This window comes from Phaethon lepturus, unplaced genomic scaffold (assembly GCF_000687285.1).
Source record: "Phaethon lepturus isolate BGI_N335 unplaced genomic scaffold, ASM68728v1 scaffold50408, whole genome shotgun sequence".
Lineage (NCBI taxonomy): Eukaryota > Metazoa > Chordata > Aves > Phaethontiformes > Phaethontidae > Phaethon > Phaethon lepturus.
The window spans coordinates 2,898-15,189 of NW_010556442.1; the positions used below are offsets into that span (position 1 = coordinate 2,898).

The 12,292-nt window shown below is 37.6% G+C and overlaps 1 protein-coding gene across 2 annotated transcripts; it reads right to left on the reverse strand.

The window, feature by feature from the left end:
• Positions 1-1,851: 1,851 nt before the first annotated feature.
• On the reverse strand, positions 1,852-11,747 carry ARPP19 (cAMP-regulated phosphoprotein, 19kDa). Of its 2 annotated transcripts, XM_010292472.1 has the most exons (3): positions 11,637-11,747; positions 9,277-9,399; positions 1,852-5,317 (listed from the first exon to the last, which is right to left on the reverse strand). In XM_010292472.1, the coding sequence occupies exons 2-3, from the start codon at positions 9,394-9,396 to the stop codon at positions 5,147-5,149; spliced, it is 291 nt and encodes a 96-aa protein (XP_010290774.1). In that variant the 5' UTR covers positions 9,397-9,399; positions 11,637-11,747; the 3' UTR covers positions 1,852-5,146. The 2 variants fall into 2 exon arrangements, with proteins under 2 accessions (XP_010290774.1, XP_010290776.1); XM_010292474.1 differs by lacking the exon at positions 11,637-11,747 and having other exon boundaries at positions 3,833-5,317; positions 9,277-9,401.
• Between the last annotated feature and the right edge of the window lie 545 nt (positions 11,748-12,292).

Sequence of the window (12,292 nt, forward strand, 5' to 3'; positions counted from 1 at the left end):
AACATAGGAGATACACAGAAGAGAGAAAATCATATACCACGCACGTAATCTCCCGATAACACTTGGGATTTATTTCTGTGTTTTTTGGGCTTACAGAAAAGACAAGACAATGAATTCTTACCTACGTGATGAAATTCCCATGCAGAAAGCTTGCCTCAATTCATCTGTGCCTATACTAGAAAGATTTCTCTTGTTTCTAGAGCATCACATCCATATTTTCTTTTCAATGTATAGCAGGTTTTTTTCCAACAGTATAAAAACCATCACCTGAGAACAGACCTGAAGTTCAGAAGAATCCATAGCTCCAAGTCTTGCATTTAAGCATCCATTTCAGCCATACAATTCAACTTCTAGAAAACTGTGTGCATTTAAAAATCCAAATCCCATTTCCCAAGGAAGACTCTTAGAGCTGTTTTTTTCCTCAAACCCAGTAAGGAAACAACCCTACCATACTCATGCAGGCAGAAGTACCAGCAGAGGTTGAATCCTGTCACTGTGGAGCCTTCCTCTACCAGGAATGTCAATGATAGTGACCTGGTTATTCTGTAACATTGTCAAGGGAGGTTGACAGATTAGCCAATCATATTCCTCTCTTAATAAGAGCTACAACACTATTCTGCAATAAGGTGAAAAAATTAAACCCAACTGAAATCTGCTATTAAATTCAGACAAAGTCAGAAACAAGAAGGATTTCATCTTCCCATTTGAAAACAGAGTCAAATAAACATGCATCTGAAATCAGTGGAGGCTTTATCAATATTTTCCAAAGCAGTAAATAAACACTTCTGTGCCTGCCATAAATATGCAAGAATATTTATCATGAATATATATCAAGCAGCATCCTCATTGTAACAAAGATGTACCGCCCAAGAAAAACGGATAATTCAGTCATCTGCCCCTAAACTAAAGCTTTTTCAAGCACATCAGTTGAGCTCAAGGCTGTCTGCCTCTGTGCTAGTACTCCAGAAACATTTTCAAGATAAATATTTAATGGGAATAAATGCTTTGAATATGCATAGAACTTTTCAGATTTCAAGTTACTCTGGATCTAAAGATGCCAGAAATCAGGATTAAAAAGCCATAGATGTGAATCTAAAAGAGGGTGGTTCACTTGTACTAAAGCAGGAATAAATAATCAAACCACACACTCAGCCCAGCTCCACTTCAAGTCAAAAAACCCACACACACACATTCATCCTGCTTGTGTGCTCCCCCAGTCTGTTCTTCCCAACCTCACAGAAAGCGCCCCCCAGCCATCAAATAAACAGGTTACAGCAATCTTGCCTCCCTCCTGAATAACATGGCCACATTCTGCAAGCACAGCCACTAAATACAAAGCTTCTCTGAGCACAGGTCTGTGCAACCGTACCTGCCTCAGCTCTAATTAGAAAGAGATTTGGGCAATAAGCCTCTATTTCAGTGGTTTGTCTTTGCCTGACAATTGATGCCACTCCCCATGCAGAGATTCAAGTACGTCATTTACATTACTAATGCCAGTGTTAATGCAGCCTTTGCACTGCCTCAGCACGGTATTTGAATGACACTACTTAAATTGGACATTTTTCTCCTCAGTTTTAGAGATACAGAGTATAGAGGGCATTACTAGCACCTTGGTGACTGAGCTAATTGTGTAAATGCACCACATGGATCTTCAAGTTGCACAAAGATGAGTACCTAAGTCAGTCTGAATGTGAAACTAGTTGGACTTTTTCCAGCATCTTGATTTCTTGGAAATGTTGCCATATTCAGGCCAATACAGTCTATAGCAATGCAAACTTCTATATGCCAAGCTAATTCCCAGAAATCCCCTTCACTCAGTGCAAGGGACCAAAACAATCATCTGTTACGGAGTTTCCAAACAATAAGCTTTAATTGCCTTATTAGAAAAATAAGCACTGAAATATATAAATGTGATTACATTAAAGTAATTCTGTAATCTAACATACTAGAAACCAAAGCCCAGTCATATTTTTAATGATACAGAGTAGCAAGAGTTAGGTTTTAGAAATTTTCCATAGTATGCAGGATCTTTTAGGAAACCACAGTAAAGACAAGACAAATCTCCACATTGCAATAAAAACTAAGTAGATCAATTTATTCTGTATACTATACAATGTGTAAGTTTGTAAAGAACAAATGACATTTTTATCACCTTAACATCTTGACTGGGTGTAAGTATGTCCAACAAAATGTACTCCTGTGGCCTTTACACGAACACTGTCCTACTACATCAAGAATAATGAGAGGGAAGCCTTTGGTACTACAGATCTGGGGACATATCTGTGAAGTTGTAATTAATCCACTTAATTATCGCGAATAAAATGTTGGTGCTATCTGCTATTATAAGCCTACATGAGTACTACTCTAATAACTAAACACTATCTATCTTTAAAGGCAAGATACGAAAAGGACTGCCAGTCTACAGTGTGGACAGGTTTTCTTTGAAAAAGGTAATTATCAAATGGTAAAACTCATATAATACATTATGTACATAAGTTTGGATAGCTGAGTTATCTTGCTGGAGTAAGCATCAATTTGCAGTCATGTATGATTTACTGTTAAGTGATCACTGGACTTAAGTTTTATACAGTGGATGAATCAAAATAGCTGTGCCTGCTGCTGAGGTCTGTCAGATGTGAAGGCTCATGATCAGTCATTGACCTAGTTAGTATTACAGTACTTCAAATATACAAGGGTAATATATTCATAGCTGAATTTGTAGTAATCCTAAGAACTGCAAGTCACCAAGTGCACAAAAAGGACAAACGGAATTGTAGCTGAGTGGAATGTTTAAATTTAAATGGCTTTTTTTTTTTTTTTTTAAACCTTCCCAAACATCACAAAAGCTCACCTTATGTAAGCTACAGAATAGTAGCATCAGACAATACACAGCAAGTCACCTTAAATTCTTCAAAATTTGTTTCAGGCCCAGTCCTATCATTAAGTTTCAATTTCATTTATACATACAAAAATAAAGAGGGATTTTCACATTAGGACAAACATCTATAAAAAGCAGTCTGCTCCAATATATCCAGTTTCCTTGCTATTCTCTCAAAGTCAAGTAGGTCTGTTTCTTCAACCTATTCTGCAAAAATCACAAATTCTTTATAATACTAGTGGAGGATAAAGAACAAGGACAGGCTTGAAAGAGCCCATTTAATTACTAGAAAAGGGCTATATAGACTCGAAAAGAATCAGGTTAGCAATTTTGAAATTCTCTGGAATTAATTCTTTGAACCGACAACATTATATGGACACTGATACACTTTGCTCATGTTCCGATCAAAACAGGACCAAATTAAGATTATTCATTTTCTCTTTACCATTTTCTCATGTTTGCCTTTAGAAGAGAACATTGTGGAAAATATGTGCCAGTGTTCTTTTTGACTAGCAGTCCTTTATCCTGTAAGACCTTTCTGAATACATCAACACAAAGCACATCCTTCTAAAAACTTGCATCTTTAAGAGTTTTCTCTTATAATACCCACATTGGTGCTCTGTTTTTAATAGGCTGTTTCTAACTGTTTCTTTAAACAAAAAAGTATTCAGTAAACTGATCTTTCTAAAGAGTTTCTTATACTCCCAAAGAACATCAAGACTGTGATTACCTATATTAAAATCAATTACATTATGGATCATACTGCACTTTTAATATTCTGATTTTGTTGAACAAACATGCTTTTAAATGCATGAAGTTACCTATCTAATATCAACCATATATTTTGGCATTCTAGTACTTACGACCTGCATCAAAAAGATGATCTGAAGTTCATTCCTGTTTTCTGACATGAAAAGTTACCTATTTCTCAATAGGTCATTACATAAATACCACTTCCAGTTCTTTGTCTCCCCAAAGCCAATGAGGGGCTGCTGTATAACAAAGAGAAAAGGAGTTAGTTGGCTACCACTTCAGGAGTAAAAAAAAAAAAAAAATTTATACCTTTCCACTTCCAGAATACTAAAATAGCCCAAATACAATTGTATATCAAACCTTAGCAAGCCTAGATTTGTAGTTTGCCATGTAGGAAACTCCCACACAGTACATTTAGCCACCTCCCATGTCATCAGACAGAGCACTTCAGCTTTAAAAGCTTAAAGAGCTGCTGAACAGAAAGGGCACTTGCCTCCAAATCTAAGTACAAACTCCAGATTTATATCTGAATGCTGGACGTTGTTGCGAAACAAAATATACAACCACAAAAGCATAACGTTGAATCAAGTGTAAATGTAAGTGTTTCACAAGTTTCAGATACTCAATTTTTACTTTCAGTAGCAAGATTCTGGGCTCTTAGTTTCAGGGCAAGACTTTGAAAGATACAGCATCACTTGTGCTTTGATTGGCACATTATCTGCTTTTTTAAATGTAAAACCAAGACGTTTGCAAAAGGTTGTGCAAAACTATTGTATTTACAAAAATGGCACAAGAGTGAATTCAACAGTCTATGCACATGCACACTTCATTCACATCTTCAACAAAAGTGTGTCCTAAGCTACAGAACTGAAAAGAATACCAGCTTCAACAGGCAGTTGTCAATAAGCACTAGATTCACAAGAGTTACACCAGAATGGGCAAATATTGCCCAAGTAAAAACTCTATTGTTAAAGCTGAAACAGGTTTAAGGCCATTCAAGTTCAAAAGCAAAACAAAATTCAATCAGAGCCCTGTCTTTGTTTTTATACATGCTTTACCATCTAGCAACTTGTGGTCTAAACCTCTATTTTAGACAACAAACCCAAACACAGAAGAAAAACCCAACACAACTGGAGGTTATATTAAATACAAATATGCTGTAATTAAGATGAAATAACAAAAGCAGAAACATTAGAAGTTGTAAAACTTGCGATGTCACTTGCTGGAACCAGTCCTACACTAGGAAATGGGCAATATGTACATTTTCAAGTAGATTACATTTCTCTAACCAAACTTGTCCTTTTTTATCAGTGCATTGTTCTCAACTAGTCCAAATACTACACATTTTACTCTTAACAGTACTCCCTTACAATAGCAGCACATGCTATCGCTACCTGCAAAGCTGTCAGTCTCATGACTTAGTGTAAGAAAGAAAGAGGGGGATATGAGGGTGAGAAATAACTATTAAGAAGAAATAACAGGAATGAGAATAATCATGCAGTTCAGCTGTTCTCATCAGCCAGCCAGCTTGCTAGCAACAAGAGATGGTTTCCGCTGTGGAAGATCCTGTGGAGTAGGAATATGGTCACCAGTGACTTCTGTCTTGTCAGGAGTTGCAGTAGGAAGTTGCTTATTCTTCATCTTTGCTTTAGCCATGTTGTAGTCACCAGAATCAAAGTATTTTTGCTAGAAGACAAAACACATATATTTAAAAGCCTGAAATTTTATCAGATGCATACACTGAATTACACGGTTAAATAGATTCCTTAAATTTTAAAACCAGATATAAAATCTTCCTGATTAGGCAAGGTAGCTCTATGACGATTAAAAAAATAAATCTTATCAAGACTATTAAGCACACATAGCTGTGCTGGTTTTGGTTGGGACAGAAATAATTTTCTTCATAGTAGTTAATATGGGCTATGCTTTGGATTTGTGCTGAAAACTGTGTTGATAATACAGGGATGTTTTAGCTATTGCTGAGCAGTGCTTACACAAAGTCAGAGCCTTTTCTGCTTCTCACACCACCCCACCAGTGAGTAGGCTGGGTGTGCACAAGGAGCTGGGAGGGGACACAGCCGGGACAGCTGAACCCAAGTGACCAAAGGGGTATTCCACACCATCCAATGCCAGGTTCAGCAGATAAAGCTGGGGGAGGAAGAAGGAAGGGGAGGAGTTTAGCTGTGATTTAGAGTGATGGCATTTGTCTTCCCAAGTAACTGCTACACATGATGGAGCCCTGCTTTCCTGGAGACAGCTGAACACCTGCCTACCCATGGGAAATGGTGAACAAGGTCCTTGTTTTGCTTTGCTTGTGTGCGCGGCTTTTGTTTTACCTATTAAACAGTCGTTATCTCAACCCAAGAGTTTTCGCCCTTTTACGCTTCTGATTCTCTCCCCCATCCCACAGCAGGGCGAATGAGCGAGCAGCTGTGGGGCTTAGTTGCCAGATGGGGTTAAAACCATGAAAATAGCTAAACTCGTAACATTAGGCAAGTATACAGTTCAGGTTCTACACATACCATTAAACTCACACCATACTGAACATCATTTTTGCCCTGGTTTTCCCAAGAGCTCTAATCTCCCACAGGTGAAACCTTGGGGTTTGTAAATTTTGTTGCGGTGAACAAGTTCTTCTACACAGAATAATCAAACAATGCATGAACTAGAGCCGGAGAACGGCTCACTATCATACCAGAAGATCAAAGTAGCATGAAACTGCATGCTAACAAGAAAACCTCTTACCTGCATACATTGAAATAGTGAAACCATAATCCCTGAATTTCCCAAACCAATTATTTAGCAAAGTCAAACCTACTGTGCAGTCCTTCTGAAAAGCACTGTGTGAAGGAAATTCTTATCCCACACTCCAGGTTTCTTCTCAATACAAAAACAAGTACAAAAAGTTTGAATTTCTAAAACAGCGTTCCTAAATATTTCAGCAAATTTATCAGCATTACCTTTAACAGTCTTTTTTGTTAGATTTCTCAAAACATTAACTTATCTATGGATGTAAAAACAAAAAACTGTTGTCTGCATCATGGTAAGATGAGGCATGGAATTTCACCCTAGGTCTGCAACAAGTCTTCAACTGCTCATTGCCACATTTTGCAGGAAAAGTTGTATTTTGTTTACATCTTACTATGAGGTCTACCGTTAAGGTACTTGCAACCCATGATTTTGAACAGCTTGTCAGCTGTTGAGCAACAGCCATCACTACCGTCTGTGTTTATGTGCTTCCAGGCAGCATTACTACTATCACACTTTATTTTGCATTAGTACTAACCAGCTGCAAAATGTGCGGTAGCAGCAGTTATTAAAGAGAAGTAATTTCAACACCTAACATGCCTTTACCTCAGGGGGCAAGGGGGAAGGTTCTTTATGCAAGGCCTCCTGAAGAAGGCTTTAGATGTGCCCTGACAGAGCCTTAAAGCTACCAAATCTGTTTTTCCCATGCAGTCAGTACTACATCTGAACCACACACTTTTATTCATAAACTTACCCAATTCAATCCTTTGGACAGTGAAATCCCTATTTATACCTCAATGTTCTAGCACTGCATCTACAGACTAGACCTCGTTATAACATAATGCGATTTGGAAAAAGGCTTTCATATTTTGCCCTTTAAGGTTGAAGCAACCAAAAGTAATTTTTAAACAGCAACTAGGTAATAACAGAACTGATCAATTTTTAGATGCATTGCTGCTGTTAACAGGTATCTATTTCTGTCCATGTAAGAGCTCCAAATATAATCCCTCTGTAGGAGCATGGTGTAGCATGATCCTCATCTACTATTATTCTGGAGAAAGTGTCCTAATAATGGTGTGTGCACCCAATGCAGAACATTTCTGGACAGCATACATTAATGGGCAGAGTGTGTCCTAGTTGCCAAATCAAACAAAATCTCGGCTACAGTTGACTAAATACATTTAGAAGAATATCTGGGAAAACCTACCATCCTTCATGCATTAGAATATCAGCCCATTTCTTCCTTTAACTTATTCCTCTGATTTACTCTAGCTTCTCATAGATGGCCTGTATTTGATCATCCCTTTCAAACTGACTATGTCTGTCCAGGTGTCTTCATGTCAGAAGCACTATCTGAAAGCATACTTATTATCCCCATTCTATTTTCAACTTCAGCAATCCAGGCAGCCCGAGGTACACCAGGCATCTACATCAAGTAAAGATGCTTCCTCATTTACGACACTGAGCACACTAAACAAAAATTAATAAAAAATAAAACAGAAGAAAGTTATTACCACCACATCAGGAGTGGAGAACTGAAGAAGGCAGATTACAAACTGGCATCCACAACTTCATGCCTTCTTTCATCAAACTATCAAAATCCCAAATACTTAGTCAATTAAGATGCCCACTGGTCTACCTCTGCTCAAATTTGAAAATATAGGCTGCAACGACCTTTGCATTAAATAGTACTATAATCAAGATGAAGATATTGTACAGATTGTTATTGTTGGTGGTGTGTTTTCCTCACATTTGCATTGAGTGCAAACAGTCATAATTCCTTTATGGCCATCAATCCTTAGGGAGTGGATGCTGGTCTGTTTTCCTGAACTATCATCACAGTACGTACTTACCTTCTCCCTTTTGTGTCTACACACACTGAACCCACTGAAGTCTCATTTAGGCTGCCGTTGACAACAGAGTGTTAGTCACAAAAGGAGTCACCTAATCTACCGCCTGCCCATGCCCAGCAGCCATTAACTATGCTGCATACGCTCCAACTTATGAGAGAAAGCTTATCCAAAAAACCTGCCAACAGTAACAATTCGCAGGAGATGTTACCAGATAGCACAGAATTAGATCAGCACTGAACTCCAACAGTTGGCTGGCGGTGGATTTATACTTGGAATCATTGCGTGCACTCAAAGGGCCTAGACGATAGTAAAAAAAAAAAACAAACAACAAAAACTAGTGTGACAGCAATGAAAGCACCATCAGAAGTAGTGATATATATTAGGATTACTCAAAGAACAGAGTTCTAGCATGCCTGAAAGGCATTATATAATCACTTTATGAATAATTAAACTAAAAAAACAGCTGAGTAACTAAGAAAATAAGAGTCACTGGTTAAATGTGGAATAATATTGAACTACTAACTCTTCATTCTTCTAGCATTAGTTTTTGGTTAGGGTGTATATTCAGAATTACACTGCCATTCTCAAGCCACTGATGTCAGATGGTGCCTGCTGTAACAGAACAGACACTAAGCTTTCACGTGCTAAACGCATGGATAGTAAGAGTTGGAGATAACGTTTTGGGGACATAAGAATGGGCAAGATTAGATCAGTACGAAACAGGGATGAAGTTTTAACCCTTAGTGTTTACTGTGATTTTTTTTTTTTTTATGAAGTCTATCACAGCAACATTTAGCCAGCTTCTAACTTGTATTTTTTCTGAAAAGTGCAGTTGAGCCATTAATGCTGTAAACAGCTGTCCTGCCAATTTGGCATTTGTTTTGTGGAAACAAACTGCTCTTCCTTGTGCTTTCACAGACAAAGTTTAATCTTCTTAGCACTCTTTTACTCACAAAAAGGCCCATGGAATAGAAAAAAAAAAAATCACAGATACAGGAATTTTCGAATTTCTTGTCCATACCCTGTGGACAATAAAGAACTCACTCCTTTTTGAAGCCTCTTCCTCAAGAAGTCTGAGCCTCCTGGCTTCTGGCCCAGATGAGGGTATCTTGCTTTCAATTTTGCTTCTTCAACTTTTTCTGGGCTGATCACCTTATCCTCCATTTCCTGAAAGACAATTAGCAATACTGTAAATGAAATATACAATAATGAACTAGTTATGCTGAATACCTTCACAGGTAATTCACCAACATGCCAACTGCTGCCACCAAGTGAACATATCAATTATTTCATTAGACATTTTCATATATTCTCTCTCAAATACTGACAGCAACTGTAGAGTTCAGCCTCCCATCTTAGGTACCTTTCCTGGAGATGTGTTTGAATCTAATCAATGCATTTCTCTTTCACATAAAACTACTCTATACTAAAATTAAATTATTCCATTTCGAAAAATAAAAACTCCCAAACAAAAAACATTTTTTAGTCAATACAAGTATTCCACTAAGAACAAACAAATGTTGAAAGATGGGCAAGAGCCACAGGACTTTTTTTTTTCCCCAACTACCCCTGTTTGGTCATGAAGTTGCACAGACTGACTAGCACTTGCATTGCAACAATCTAGTTTGTATAATTGCTCTAACTGTAATGTGTTGATATTCACTGTGAAACAGTGTTTAAAGTAGCTCAGTCTCAAAAACATTCCCACTATCATATTAATAGCAACAATGCTGTATTTCTCTGCATGTGTCTATAATTACCCTAAAATTATAAGGATATAGACAGTTGGATAGTGCATTTGTGTATAATAAAATGCCTATTTTATGAGTACACTGTAAAATATGGATGGTCAAAGTAATCATTTGAAGACACTCACTTGGCAAAAACTGAAGTTTGTACATCCAGTCTTTCAACACTGACCTCTACTTTACACTAATTTGTTCCAGTCCACGTAGCAATTTGATGTATGAAGTACAATTTCTTCTATTAGATCATTTCTAAAATATCTTCCATTCAAAATTCTTGTTTTGCTACTTTTCAGTATTTGGCCAAGGCTTTTTTTTTTGCATGCAAACCATTGCTAGTATGTATTGATTCGCACCGACTGCTGTAGTGTTGAATTGTTATCATCTGAAGTCACAGAAAGACTTTTAGGCAGGAAATAAGAACGGCCATTGAAATCAGGAAGGCCTCACATTAATCTGGGACTAAGGTTTCATATCCACTTAGAGCTGCTTAGGCAGCCCCTTCATAGTCTTTTCCATCCATGTCATCATCCTTTGCATTGCATCTGTCAGCATGACTGCATGTACTCCACATGAATGGGTTACAGAAATCAATTCAACAGAAAAATAACCTTCTTTCTTTTTTTCTTTCCTGGTTGGGCTGTGTTTCGTTTGGATCCATTTCCACAGTCGGGATCACCAAGCAGCTGCACAAACAGGTATGTTAGCACAGCAGCAGGGAGGACAGAGGAACACAAGCAGCTGGGAGCTGCTTAAGCCAAAACTGCCAGAGAACTAGAGCCACCATACTAGCCTACCCCAGTGCCTTCCTGTACCTTTTATAAAACCTCCAAGTTCTAGAATTTCTAGAAGAGTCAACATCTTTCTGGGAAGAAACCTCAGAAGCAAAGGTGGTAACAACAGATTTAAGAGTGTAATATTGTCTAATTGCTCCATTAGGCCAAGACATCTCAAAGACAGCTTTGCACAATACAGTGGGAATCTGAATTAACAGTTCTACCAAGGAAAGAGAGGAATTCTTGTAAGAGTTTAACAGAAACTTCTATGAAGACAGGAACCAATGCTTTTTATTAGATGAAAACATAGCTAGGCAATACAGTGCAAAAAACAAATATATTTACAGGGCAAAGTTTCCCTGACACAACTGAACATAGAACTACACTATTTCTCACTATATAATATCATACTAGCCAAGACCACAGTTTTCATGTGTTACAAAGATAATTTTTCAGCTGCTGTTCTTCCTATTGTGCTTTATTATCATGCCAACACTGACTGGATTTTCTCAGATCAATCCTTTCAGCTAAATGTGTTCAACATCTAATGCTGAATCACTGGGTACTCACTGTTGAGCCAACAGACAAAGCATCTGAGGGGGCATGTTTTGCCAATACTAACCAAAAGGAAATAATTTTTAAGAGCAGAACGCAAACAATATGTAGCTTACGTAAATATGTATTCACGGTGCATCAAAGGAGGCATTTATGTGAACTCACAGGGCTGACAAATCATCACACAGCAGGCAACCAAAACACAAAATACAGTTTTATGCATCAATGCAAACGAAAAAGATACAGACTATGGTCTCTTACTCTGGATGACCAAGAACAACTAAGGCTTAAAAAAAACTACATAAGACCAATTAAAGAATTTCAATACAAAGATGTGGGATGTCAAACAAAACCATCTGATGGCAGGTTCAAAAAAAATACTTAACACAACAGTTCTTCATATAAAATATAGTTAAGCTGCAGAACTCCTTGCCAAAGGGAAGGACATTCATACATTTATAACAGTCTCCCTTGAGTTACAGAAGCAACAACCATGTGACTAACAAATGATTGGGGGGGGCGGAAATCAAGATATAACACACTCTTCTTCCTAGTGACAGCCACACAAAAGTTACAATTTTAGTTCTCTACGGGAATTTGACACAGCTAATGAAGTCTGCTTACTTCATTAAAAGGATCTACTAGGAAGGCAGTAGTTACCTAACTCATTTAAAGATAGCTTTTGCTTTTAATCTTTACAGATGTACTAGCAACATAAAGTTCCGTATCTGTTGTACAACTGAACTGCATGGCTAAAAAAAGAGCCATCAGCCTTTTAAAACTCTGGTATGAAGAGCTCATCCTCTTTAGCTAAAGATAGTAGACAAAATGTAAATCAGAAAATGGGAAAAACATGGTAACAGCACAACTCTACAGCAAACTGACATAGCAAAAGCCAGTCCAGAAACAAAACGCACCACCCCTAAGCTTCCTGAAAAATACAGGCTTTTAAGGCAAAAAGAGAGTCGGTCAACCAAGCATATG